This window comes from Balaenoptera musculus, chromosome 3, assembly GCF_009873245.2.
Source record: "Balaenoptera musculus isolate JJ_BM4_2016_0621 chromosome 3, mBalMus1.pri.v3, whole genome shotgun sequence".
Lineage (NCBI taxonomy): Eukaryota > Metazoa > Chordata > Mammalia > Artiodactyla > Balaenopteridae > Balaenoptera > Balaenoptera musculus.
In genome coordinates, this window is record NC_045787.1 from 116417689 (window position 1) to 116431595 (window position 13907).

Below are 13907 nucleotides of genomic sequence, written 5' to 3' on the forward strand. Positions count from 1 at the left end.
ATTCTTTAAGATTTTCTTCAAAAGTACATGGAAAGTTTTTTCACTGTCTTATTTACTGTAAATAGTGGTTAAAAAGAAACACTTAATACCAAATATAAATATAAGTATTCCAAGTTGTCCTTTTATTACAACTAGGTCTTTAAGGTTGTTTGTTTTTTTATGATTACATTAAGCATAATCTTGAACCAAGAGAATGATTTTCCCTTAATACCTCCCAAGACAATATTAATTATCCTATAGATAGTTACTGTTGTCACCCAGGAAAGTATGGGTAAACCAGGATATATGCACCAAAAATTCATTAAAGTAATTTTTAAACCTACCTAAAAATATGGAGAGAATATAGAGAGTATACTAAGTATACAAAGTTCAATGAAATCTGAAATTCTTTTCTACAAAGTTATCCTGAGAACTACTGAAATACACCAATTCAGGAAATGTGTTGGATTTTTTTCTTTTGACCCATATAGAATTTGAACAAGGGTAAATTGGCCAGTTGAATATGTGACTTGTACTCCTAGCTATAACTGAAACCAGCAAGGATTTCTCCATAACAAGAGAGTGATATTAATTCCATTTAGCTTATCATTGACTGTTTGTAGAATGCCTGAATTTGCCCAATCACTATTCTCAGAAATTACTGCTTGGTGAATAATGCTGCTGCTGCTGCTTCTCCTTTTCTTCTCCTTCTCCTCCTCCTTCTTCTTCCTCCCCTTCTTCTTCTTCCCCTCCTTCTTCTTCTTCTTTGTTTTTCTCTTAAAGAAACAAAAAAAGTTAATTTGGTGGTATACGAAGAAAATCTAAAACAGGATCTCTTTCATTTATGGACCTTTGTTTTATTCTTTGGTCTGAGATTATTTTTTTCTGAGTTGACTTTTTAGGTTCCACGTGTACCAATGCATACACTCGCCATGGTTGTACCTCCACAGGAACCTGACAGAACTTTACAGGAGAACTCTCCTGCTGTTTTAGGAGTACAAAAAGGTTAGTTCTTGAATTATTTTCCTTAAAATGGGTATGTTATCACCTAAAGTATGAATTCGTAAAGGTACTTTAATGGTACACAGTTACTGTGTATCCAGAATTGAGGTAGGTAATTCTGACAAATGCTAATCATCTTACATACTATTTAAAATAGAAAAGACACAAGTACTAGGAAAAATGATTTCTTAAAATGCTAACATACTTCTAGGTGTAGTTTTCATCTGGCACAGGCAAAAATACTTAAGCATATATCAAGTTCTTCATTATATTAAATAAAGTAGCAAGTTATATTAAAGTAGCAAAAATTTATCAGGCTTTCATTTTTCATTTCACAACTCTTTAGCTAAACAGTAATATGAGGAATGAAAATATGTTTGCTGTCAAGTCTTAGTAGCATTGATTCAGTTTGGTGAGTGAGAAGTTTAAGAATTATATTTAGTTTCTTTCATGTAATGCTGAATATATGGCTTAACATCTGTCAGTATGTGAACACAGACAAATAACTATAAAAAAGTATATGAATAATATCCAAGTGAATATCAAGGTGTATACACTATTTAAAGGACTCAAGTTTTTGAGCTCTGTTATTTTTCTGCTGTATTTTCATTTGTAGATATAAAGTACCTTCACTTGGTAATAATGTATGGTTGTCCTACCTGAGTTCTCTGAAATAAAGAAAATAAGTAATATGTAAAGTGTTAAAAACTATTATATGTAAAACAAATGTATAAGCATATTTCATTCATTATATGACAATGAAGTTCTAGATTTTTGAAATCACAGTGAAGTGTATAAGTATATATTTGTATCTTTAACACAGCTTTAAATGAAGTTGGTAAGGAGTGACTACAGCAGCAAACAGAAGCTTCTTTCAAATTAATGTCAATTTTAGTAATTTAGAGTATTGTGGGCCTTCACCAAGGATTACTTCATTTCTAAACTATTAATTTCAGAGATAAAATACCTGTAGTCTCTCTGACTTAAGCTAATTCTAGCAGTTTTCCATTGGACACCTAGCTATTCAAACTTCAGAAAATGAAGACTGCTATTTTTAGTCTTAAGAAATAAAAAACAAATTAAGCATGTACTTGTTAAGGAATCTGAGCATCCTAACCGGCTAACAGCCTTTAGTAAAATATTTAAACCTAAATGCCTCTGTTTTTGTTGCTCTTTGTTTGACTATATCCTATAGAGGACTGTAGTAACTTTGGCTAGGGAAATTCAGTACTAAATAAGAAATCATTTAAAAAATATTTATTAACACAGAGCCACAAAATAACCAAGAAATAAGCTAGGAAGGACACAGAGTATGTACAGAAAGGAAGTAAAACATTTTAAATTTCGATTTAATATGTAAGTCAACTGAAACGTTTGGGTAGTGACTTTTTAAGTTGATACTCAAGTGAGTAATCATATTTTTGCTTACTGAAATACCTTCTTATACTGAGTAGCTACTTATTTTCTTCACTTTGATGTTTTTTGGGTTTTTTAAAATTTATTTATTTTTGGCTGCGTTGGGTCTTTGTTGCTGCGTGCAGGCTCTCTCCAGTTGCAGCGAGCAGGGGCCACTCCTCACTGCGGCGCGCGGGCCTCTCATTGTGGCAGCCTCTCCCACTGCAGAGCACGGGCTGTAGGCCCATGGGCTTCAGTAGTTGTGGCACGCAGGCTCAGTAGTTGTGGCTCGCGGGCTCCAGAGCACAGGCTCAGTAGTTGTGGTGCACAGGCCCAGTTGCTCTGCGGCATGTGGGATCCTCCTGGACCAAGGCTCGAACCTGTGTCCCCTGCACTGGCAGGTGGACTCCTAACCAGTGCACCACCAGGGAAGTCCCTGATGTTTTATTACTTACTGAATAGTGTCAAAATGAACTAACCTTTTAAGGAATCTTTCATTTTACTAAATTATTAGGGAAGGAAAAAATTAACACTGGTATCTAGACACTTGGCACTTGCTGTTGCCAGATGCCAAGTGGTATTGCCAACCCAACATTTATTTATGTGGGAGCAAGCTGTGATAATGCATTGCGTTAAGATTTCATGTTAGTATTGATATAAATCGTGTGCATAATAGAATATCACTATAATTTAGGAAAAATCAATTGATGATGTAAAAGTACGTACACACTGAATCACCTGGGTAGATAGAAAAATCTATCTTAAATTATTAAATATACATTATATTCTCCTTAAAGTGGCTTTTTCTTAAAATTTCTCATTTATATAGCTAGAGAAGTTCCTTTGAGTGATGAAATTGCTGTTTGACCGTTTTGCTTTTGTTTTTCCTAAGTCCATAGATTATACCTGCATTGCATATGTGACTAAGGATGGAGGAAGGATTCTTACTCTCTAGGACTCTCTTCCTATTCTAGCAATCATCTTTTCAAGTTTATAACATTTTACTCCTATCTGAAGTCTTTATTCATATCTGCATCCTTTTAAAATATATTCAGGCTCATAAATCTTACCCAGGTGTTTCTTATATATCCTACTATGATATTCTTTTCTTTCATGTGCACCATTCGTCCAGGCTCCGTCCATCTTGACTCATATTCTTCTGATTTAGGCAACTAATCTCACTTATCCATTGTTAGTTTTCAAGGATTTGAGATCCTAGCTGGCATCTGACAGAGGCCTCAGAATCACCTTTATAAACAAAATGTGAAACTAGGTAAGAGTGATATGCTCAGTTTTCTAGCATTGTTTAGCTTTATCATCTATAGTTATGAATATTCACATGGGAAAGGATACATAAGTAATATCAAACCTTTGTCTTTCCAAATTTAATATTGTAAATAAATTTGTTGATTGTAGCCACTTGTTGCATCTAATTCATTTGTAGTAACTGATTCTACAGAGATCCTAAAATAGGATTCTGATTATTCTCTGTAGTTATATAGCTTAGAACTAACTAATCCATTGCAAAGCATTAAAATGATGTCAAGATAAACAATACACATCTTTTGTGTGCACCTCAAGGCCCTCTTGAGGAGTCATTTCTTTTCTCTGAACTCCTGTAGCACTTTATTGGATCTTCCTTCTGGCTCTGGTCACTCCTGCACCTTCACCTTCCCTTTGGACTTCAAGTGTGGAAGGTTGAGTTAATCATACTTAATTCCTGGACTTTGTCATCATGACTCTGCTCTTGTTTTACTTTGTTCCTTTTTATCCCTCTTTCCATACCCATACTTCCCCTTAGGCAGTCATTCTAGTGTGTTTGATTTGCAGATTCTTTTGTTCTTACAAGTTCTTATAAAATGTTTACTACTTTATATATTTTTAAATTTACATAAATGGTATTATGCTGTAGATCCTGTTTTGTTTTTTACTTTTTTCACCAACACTGTTTTTAAGATCTATCCATATGTCTACCTCTAGATTGTTTCTACCTGCAGCATACATAGTGTTTCATCCTGTATATCCTCTATTTTTTACTTGTCCTTTCTCTCAATGATGGGTACCCAGATTGTCTCTCATTCCCCACCACCACAGACAATGCTGTGGTGAAAATTCTGGTACGGTCCCCTTATGGATCTGTATGAGAATTTCTCTGGGATAAACTCAGGAGCAGAATTGCCTGTCATAGGAGTATGTAATGTTTATCTGACAAAGTACTGTGAATACACTCCTTAGAATGCTACAGCAGTTTACACTCCCAGCAGCAATGTGTAAGGGTTACTATATTATACGCCCCCATCCCATTTCCGTATCTGCCAACGCTTGGCTTTATCCTTTTATTTGGATTTGTACATTTTTATCTCCCCTTTTAGACTGTAAGCTCCTCGAGGGCAGGGTTTAGGTTGCTCGTCTTTGTATGGTCCACTATGGCTTGCTTGTACTAGACGTTAAATATTTGTTGAATAAATTAATAAATGCCAGGCTAAGAATATAGATTATTCTGAAGGCAAAAGAAAATTATTAAGAATTTTTAAGAAGAGCGACATTGTGATTAAAGGTGATGTTTAAGAACTTAATCAAGAAATACTATTTTAGACTGCTGGGGAACAGATTGAAAACAGAACTATAAATGTAAAGTAAGTATTAGGTTAACATGATGCTTTATATCCCAGAGTTGTTATTGAAGTAGGTAACATGAAAAGTTCTCATTTTAATATCAAATCATTAAAATTGTGTAGAAAAATTATATGTACAGTGAATGAGGTTGAGTGTTCCTCTGGAAATTTTACTACTAATATTCTCTAGTTTAATAGATTTCCATTAGTAATCATGCTTATGTGGATTTATGTATGCCCAAATTTAATAATGTCTTTTAACATATAACTGCTTATGTCCACCTCATTTCCTCACTGCCCATAAAAAAATAAAGGCCATGTTCTAAGCTGTCTCTATATCGTGGTTTCCTGTTGCAAACTTTTTTAATTAATGGAGGAAAAGTGAAAGTTGAGGAAGTAGGGTAGAAACCAAACCAAAGAGATAAGATAGTAACTTTACCTGTGTTCCTAAATATTAATTTATGATATCACTCAATGCTACCAATGAGTAGAGAATGAATAGATTTATATATTTCTATCTGACAGTGGGCGATATCTGAGGAAGATGGAACTCTTTTATATTCTGGTGTCTTATACTACTACCTTCCTAGAGACTGAAAATTTTGTTGGTAAAAGGACACTTGTTAACTTTCTCTACTTTTCCCCAAAATGAAGGTGTTTCTTCAGCTTCTAGGAATAATTAGGTGACATTTGTTTTTCACCAACATGGCTTAGTCGTGATGTTATAGCTTGTATTAGTGCTTTGATGTGTATCTAGGCAATCCCACTAACTCCATGGATACAGATACTCAGTCATTGTCTATTTGGGGAAGAACTGCTTTTTGTGCATTACTTTCACCATCCTCTGTTCTTCCTGCTACATATATTTTGGGCTTTTTGTCTCTGTGTTCAGTTAAATAAGTTACTCTTTGTAATCTTGTGCTCTAAGCTTTTTGTATTTTATTTGTTAACAAGATACAGCCATTTCTCTCTGTTATTATCCTCAAAATTCTAGCCTTATTTTTGGATTATCTTACTATTATAAGATTTTAAATCTGACTGTCCAATGTGGTCATAATTAATTACCAGTCTGATTAGTGTTGAACTCTTACCTAGTTTTCTTAATCTTAAATACAAATTACGAAACGCAAATTACAAAATACAAAAACTATACAAGGGTGTTTTAAAATAATGTTGGAGGAGCATTCAGAACTTCTTTGCAGAACTTCTGAATTTACTCTGCTGATGTCATTGAATTTGTTACACAACTGAAAATTTCCTTGCTGGGCTCGCAGATTTATACATTGCTATTTGTGGCAGTTAAACTCCCTTTTCCTACCAAGGATTGTCATTAGGTACTTTGAACAAGTAGAGCAAACCATTATTTCCTATGTGATCTTGCGGAAATAGTTGTAAAATTATCTCACAAACTAACGGCTTTTGCTCTGAAAGGATAAAGTCTGTTCCCACCACTTTGCTCAGATAGAAGTGTAAAATTGAATATGGACAATACATTTTGCTGAATTTTGCGTTTAAAAAATAACTGTCTTTAAAGTAATTGCAGTGAGTTTGGAACTGTGGTTGTCTGACCTTGTTAAAGACAGTATCTCAGGGAAAACCTGTTAGACTTTTTTTGATAATAACATGTTGCAAATATTTGAGCTGCCTGCAGTTTTGAGTTCTCCTATTCTAGCAAAAAAAAGCAGTGAAATCTATTATTTTTTTGTCTAGTAGTTTTGTCACCCTCTTGCAGTTCTGAGCATTTAAACATCTAATGGATTATTTTTTTCGTTTGGACCTAAGAATCATTTTGAATGCATTGGATGAGCTTATTTTTAAAATTCTGAAGTTACATAGATTATTCATATATATTGACTACAGTCCTTAAGAATAGACAACTGTTTTTTACCCAGTTTTTTTTAAATAGCTTTATTGTTGTTTAATTTACACACCATAAAAGTTCAGTCATTTTAAATGTACAATACAATGACTTTTAGCAAATTTACATAATTGCATAACCATCACCTCCATCTAGTTTTGGATCCATCACTCCAAAAAAATCTCTCATGCCTGTTTGTGATCAATCCTCATTCTTACCACTATAATCCAGGCAACCACTATTTTCCTTTCTGTCTCTATAGATTTGCCTTTTCTCTATAGATCTGTTAAAAATGGAATTGTACAACATGTGGTCTTTTGTGTCTGGGTTCTTTCACTTAGCATAATGTTTTCAAGGTTCATCCACGTTGTAGGCTATATCAGTAGTTCTTTTTATTGCTGAATAGTCTCAGTTCTTCCTAAACAAGATTAAGCCTTGAATTTGCCTCTAAGTAGTTATTATATGTTTCCTCCACTTTATGCCCAGATGTTAGGATTGTTAATATTGATAATTATTTTGCCATGAGGGGAGTAGATTAATTTAAGTGTGATCGAAAACCTTAAATTAATGTACAGTTACTTCATTTTTAACATACACTGTCAATATGAGTAATCCTATATAGGAAGTCTGATTTTCTCCTAGGTAATATTCATTGTTTCTCTCATAGACTTTTACGTGAAGAGTTTATTTAAACTCAGAATAATTGTCCTTTGTGATACAAGTTTAATACAGTGTTCAGGTACAGAAGTGTTTAAGACTTAATTACTGAAAAATTTTAGAAGGTTATATCTTAAAAATTGATTTCAAATTATATTTTAATATAATAAAGAAACATTTTGGCAGTTTGAAAGACACTTTTCCCTACTTTGATCTGTAAGTTACAGTTTCTTCCAGTAACCTGTACTTGCACAGTTAATATTGTAAAAAGAACAATTGGGCAGTTAAGCCAACATTAATGATACCCTCAACATTATTTTGATACTGCTTTAGATTTGATGTTCTTTAAAAAGTCCAATTAAATAAGCAGAATTTTGAGGTTCTTTCCTCTTTGATTTCCTTTTCTCCCTAATCCTGTCTTGTTTTCTAAAATCATCCAATCCAATAAATATTAGATTTTTTTAATTGAAAAAGTCACATTTTTTGAATTGGCAACATCCCTGTTTGTGCTGTGTAAAATAGATGAGTCTGGTCTTTAATCTACCTACAACTGGTGTGAATCTGAACATTCATTCTATAGCATTAGCTATATGGGTTTTGGGAGGGAAGTATGTGGTGGGGGGGCGGAGGGAGGGCTGGGATTTTTTTTTTTTTTTTTTTTTTTTTTTTTTTTTTTTTTAGCATGGCACATTTTCAAACATTTTTCATGTGCTTAGGTACATCCAAGCAGAAGTCCAGTTCCCTGCAGGTAGCAGATCAGGACGTACTGCCACCTTTTCACCCATACCAGCCTTTGGAGTGCATAGTAGAGGAGACTGAAGGAAAACTGAATGAACTGGGACAAAGAATTAGTGCTATTGAAAAAGCACAGCTTAAGTCATTGGAGTTAATTCAAGGTGAACCTCTGAACAAAGATAAGATAGAAGAACTTAAAAAGAACAGAGAAGAGCAAGTCCAGAAGAAGAAGAAAATACTGAAAGAACTGCAGAAAGTGGAAAGGCAGTTGCAGATGAAAACACAGCAGCAATTTACCAAAGAATACTTGGAAACCAAAGGTCAGAAAGACACAGTATCTCCACACCAGCAGTGCTCTCATAGAGGAGTCTTCCCAGAAGGGGAAGGAGATGGTAGTCTCCCAGAGGATCACTTTTCAGAGTTACCTCAGGTTGACACAATCTTATTTAAAGATAATGATGTTGATGATGAGCAACAGTCTCCACCATCGGCAGAACAAATTGATTTTGTCCCAGTCCAGCCTTTATCATCTCCACAGTGTAACTTTTCCAGTGAATTAGGTTCTAATGGGACAAATTCTCTTGAACTTCAGAAAGTATCAGGTAATCATCAGATTATAGGACAGCCTCAGATTGCTATTACTGGACATGATCAGGGGCTGTTAGTGCAAGAACCAGATGGACTAATGGTTGCAACTCCAGCCCAGACGCTTACCGACACTCTTGATGACCTGATAGCAGGTGGGTTAAGAAATATACCTGTAATAATTTCTCTTTAATCTTTGTGCTCAACTTCTTTATATGACTCTCCGAAAACACCAACTTGGTACTTTTCCATTTTAGAACTATCTTTATAAAATTACTCATTTCTTGAGGTGTTTTGGAAGTGAATTTAACTAAACTCAACAACACTAACACACAAACGTGTGTTTTCCCTCTTCTTTTTTGTTATTTGCAAAAGCAAAGAAATAAAGTTGCCATGATACTTTATTTTAGACCTTTGGTATCAAAATCATCCTGTGTTGTATCTTGGGTAGGAGATCTCAAAATAGAATTTCTTTGTAGGCTTTAGAGATAATCATATAAGGTTAGACATTTAATTTTCCTGCTGGTGATTTTCATATTTGGAAATCAGAATTCTAAATCGCATTGCTTTTTCTTTATTTATAATTTTATTAGATCAATTTAAATATTTCTAATTAAAAGGGATGTTCAGAAAAAAAATATAAGCATTCCATGTTTTTAAAATATTTGTGGTTAGAAGATCATTGTCAACTTGATAGCGATTTAGAGATTGGGATTTTTGTATTAACTGTCTTGATGAAAGCAGACAGACACCACACAGAACACAGACACACACACACAGACACACACACACAGACACACACACACACACAGCAAAGCAAAAAAGAAACCAGCGGTATAAACTTACAGTATATGTTTCTGTTTATTGTTGTGTGGAAAATTACAACTAGATATGAAATGAGGTGCACAAGTTTACTTTCCGTTTCATTGTCCTTGCAGCAGTGGGAAAACAGTGCAATTAATCATTTACCTTCCTAAAGATGGCTGGTGAATGTATCACCTCCATGAGAGCCCAGTTCAGAAATGCAGCCAGAATGGCTGTTGACAGTGGATGAAGACCAAGAACTAAGATGTAGCTGGAGTGATATTCAAAGGCAGGCCAGTCCTCTGTCTCTTGATTGCAACATTTTTTTTCTTTACTGTTGTCTGTTTCTTCTTGTCATATTCTCCTCCCCTCCTCCCATCCCAGTTATGCTATCCCAGTTTCCTTTCTTCTTTTGTGAGCCTTTAGTCTTCCTAATCTTTACTGAATCTTTTAAAATGTGGAGTAAGATTACTTAATTCAGGAATTTTATTGGGCATGTGTATGACTTCCAGTGGTTATAGAATTGTAATAGTGCCTTTGAGGCTCCTCTGATATGTAATAGGTATTGCTGTGCAGAGGAGGAATGTCTTAGTTTTCATAAAGAAAATAAAAATGCTGGGAAATGTTTTAAGGAGTTAGAGTCTTTATTCTTTAATTTTGTTTTTTATATCTTCAGCCCATAGCCACTTAACTCAAATTGACTTTGTGTCATTAGCATTGCAAGTTGTTATAAATTTTGAATAAACTCTTATAGTTCATTTATGGTTCTGATTTCTAATCTGGTAAAAGCAGATATTGGAGTGTGAAGTATGATTATAAATAATAATGATGAAACTGGTGACCTGAGAGTAACATTTTTAAGACTTAGGGTTCTATAAATATCATTATAATGTTCCTAATTAAGTACTCAGTTTACAGTTATGAAACCCACATTATTGATCAGTTTAGTTTGTTGGAACTTAGGACCTGTCCTTTTTTTTTTTTTTTTAAAGGAGAAACAGCTCTAAAGGGAACTTGTAGGTGTTAACTTTATGGTAGTATTTACTGCTGTTTCTTGTAGAGGAGGTCAAATTCTGGTTATTTCACTGAAGTATTTGTTATATTGAAATGACCTTTTACAAAGTTCACATGAAACTTCAAAAAATTGGTTTAGAAAACATCTTTTAATTACATTTAACGTTACTATAAACGAATAAAATTTAATTTCTTTTAGACATTAATGTCTAGTGACAGTTGGCCCACCATATTGTACAATATTCTTTTATTAATATGCTTTAAAGTATAAATCTGTCAATACATTAAAAATTATACATTTTTTTCTCGTTTTTTTTTTTTTTGGCTGCTTGGCTTGTGAGATCTAGTTCCCCCACCAGGGATCAAACTCAGGCGCCCAGCAGTGACAGTGCCTAGTCCTAACCACTGAACCTCCAGGGAATTCCCTAAAAATTATCTTTGTTTAAAAATACTTTCATTTTGCTGAAGCTTACATTTTAAAATATATAGCAATAATTAGATTTTCTTTGTTCAAAATGATGACTTATCTCAAAATTTAAAACTTTATTGAGTCTAAGTTTCTGTTAATTTCTTAATTGAAGATGAAATAAATTAAATAAGAATGAATTAGGTAAATACCTAATTCTGTGATTTTATGATATGTTAATATACCAGTAGAATTATAGATCAGAACAAAGATATAATTAATTTTACCTAAATTAAATCTAGTTATCATGCCTCATAGTTAATAAAAGAGAGGAAGAGAGGATACTGTACATATTACAAGTTTACTTTAGATAATATTCATATATAATAGCAATAAGTGTCACTCTTTAAATATAAGAGTATTTTTCTTTATTGCTGTTCTACTCTCAAAATATTTGTCATGATAATGAGTTGGTTAGATACATAATTTATTAATGTCATAACTTGACTAGCTGACTGACAGCCATAACTATATAGTCTTAAACGTATCATACTTGATATAGTCTCAGCCAGAATATATGTATACTCTTGATTGGAAGCGTGGTTGTTCAGGTCCATTTCTTCTGAAATTAAGTGTCAGTCTTTTAGAAGTTATCGTATAGCAAGTGATTCTCAGTTCAGATATCTAGAATTAAGGTCTGAAAATAAAAAGCAATTTAAAGAAATTCAAAATAGCTTTGACCATTGAGCAGTTCTAGAAACATCTAGTAAAATTTTCAGTCTTAATATATAAAGAAGCTTGGTTAAAAAAATCAACTAATATCACTTTATTTACATTTATTGAGTGCTTACCATGCACCAAGCTCAGTGCTAAATGCTTTTATATACATTATCTCATGGGCTCTTTATAGTAATACTATAAAATAAGTCCATATCCCATCTCTGTTTTTCTGTTGAAAACTGAGGCTATAATGGAAATTAAGTGCTAGTAAGTGTTAAGATTCAAACTCAGTTCAGCCAGTTTAAGAACCTTAGAAGTAAAATGCATGCATCTGATTCAACTTGAAGGTCTGAGTTTATATTAGATATTATTTCCTTACACTTCTAAATTCTACTAAATAACAATTACCCTTATTATTTTTGTATTAAGATTTGATGTGCATGTAAGGTTTAATATAGTTTTGTGACTTGAGAACATTGTTACTGTTGTTGACATCTTAATAGGCTCTCTTCAAACAAATTCCAATTCTATAGTATCTTGCTTTAAGTAATCCTGTGATAGTCATTTTAGGCTTAAGAATAAAAAAGTAATTAGGAAATTATCTTTGAGGGAATTTACAGTAAAATATCTTTAAGTAATAATTTCTTCTAATAGATGTTAATATTTTATTTATAGATTGTTATTTATATGGAACTATTTAATAAAGTTACTATTATCTAAAACAGGTTACAGTGATTTAATTTCTTAAGGCCTTGCAACATAGTTTACTTATACCTAGTATCTGAGATTTTTATGTAGTAAAGTTTATTACTGTCTTCCATATTGCCTACAAAACTATCTTAAATTGCATAAAGAATTAAGTAAAATATTGCACTTATTTAGTTCTTCTATCACCCCATTTTAGGATAGTGCATAAATTTAATTTGAATTATGTAGTGACTTTTGTGATAGTGATCTGTTTTGGTCATTTTCAGAGACATTTTGTTCAGAAATAGAAAACATTTTAGGATTTATGAAAAAAATTTCATAGTCCTGGTATAATTTTATCTTCATAAAACCTTTATTCCACATGTACTTTAAAAATCTTTGCTACTTTCTAGTTTTATCTTTAGAACTTTTCATATGTAATTAATCCTATTAAAGTCACTTCTGTGGAATGTTTCTGATTGTCATTATTGCAGGGAGGAAAAAATGTCTTGAGGATACTGTTGTACAAAAATGTACAATCAATGTGACAATACATTTTTGGTAACAGAGCTGTTAAATGTACAAAAGTATTTTTTAAAAACCAACTCTGTAAAAAAGTCTTTTATAACGTCACATTCTGGCATAGCACTCTAGTCAACTATTTTAAATTTTTTGAATATCTGTTTTTCATAATAACAGAAAGAGATAACATGAATAAACAAATTTAATGATAGAAAAGTAATTCTTTAGTAAGATATATGTTGATAATTATACGACTACTGTTAAAATCTTACTATTACAAAGGTGCCATATATCAATGTTTAGTGTCTTGTTTCTGGAACTGTTTCCAAACATATCAGCTGTTTTGAGGAGGCATAACAAAATACTATCTGCTTTTAATTCATTCAATGACAAAAATTTTTAAAGCTTTGTTTTCATTGTGCATGTTCTTACAGGCAAAAGAAATATTTATAATAATCATTTTTATTTGTAACCATATAGTTAAATTATGTATATTTATGTGGTGACAGAAGCTGTAGAAATTCATATTATCAAGATGTGATTTTATATATATTTGTTGCGAGGGGGGAGGGACAGCTCATGTAGAAACATATCTGAACATCTTAAAATTTGCTATTATTTAAAGCATACTATTAAATATAGTGTAGTACTATAATAATAGTGTAGTACTATTAGCATACTACACTTATCTTTCATACTTGTGATCAGTATCCTTGATTGGGATCCAGTCATATCAAAATTCTAGAGAGAAAGCATTCTCCAATCCTTGAAATGCTTACATTTTTCTTTAAGACCTGTGTGTTTTTGATTGACTTTTAGTGTGGGTAAGAGGAGGTTATTGCCATCACTGAAACTTTGTTGTCTTTTTCTGTATTATTAATGATTATATGTTTTTTCTGAGTTTTTTCTCTCTTGAGTGAATTATAAT

At 32.7% G+C, this 13907-nt stretch overlaps 1 protein-coding gene across 11 annotated transcripts in view; it reads left to right on the forward strand.

Moving 5' to 3' along the window:
• LOC118891978 (ankyrin repeat and KH domain-containing protein 1) overlaps nt 1–13907 on the forward strand; it is a 120834-nt gene that overhangs the window by 73522 nt on the left and 33405 nt on the right. For 8 of the 11 annotated variants that reach the window (XM_036845942.1, XM_036845943.1, XM_036845945.1 and 5 more), the window contains 2 exons: nt 882–984; nt 8223–8981. In XM_036845942.1, coding sequence (XP_036701837.1) covers nt 882–984; nt 8223–8981 — 862 coding nt within the window. The remainder of the gene's footprint in view (nt 1–881; nt 985–8222; nt 8982–13907) is intronic. The other 3 variants (XM_036845944.1, XM_036845952.1, XM_036845953.1) reach the window with 3 other exon arrangements.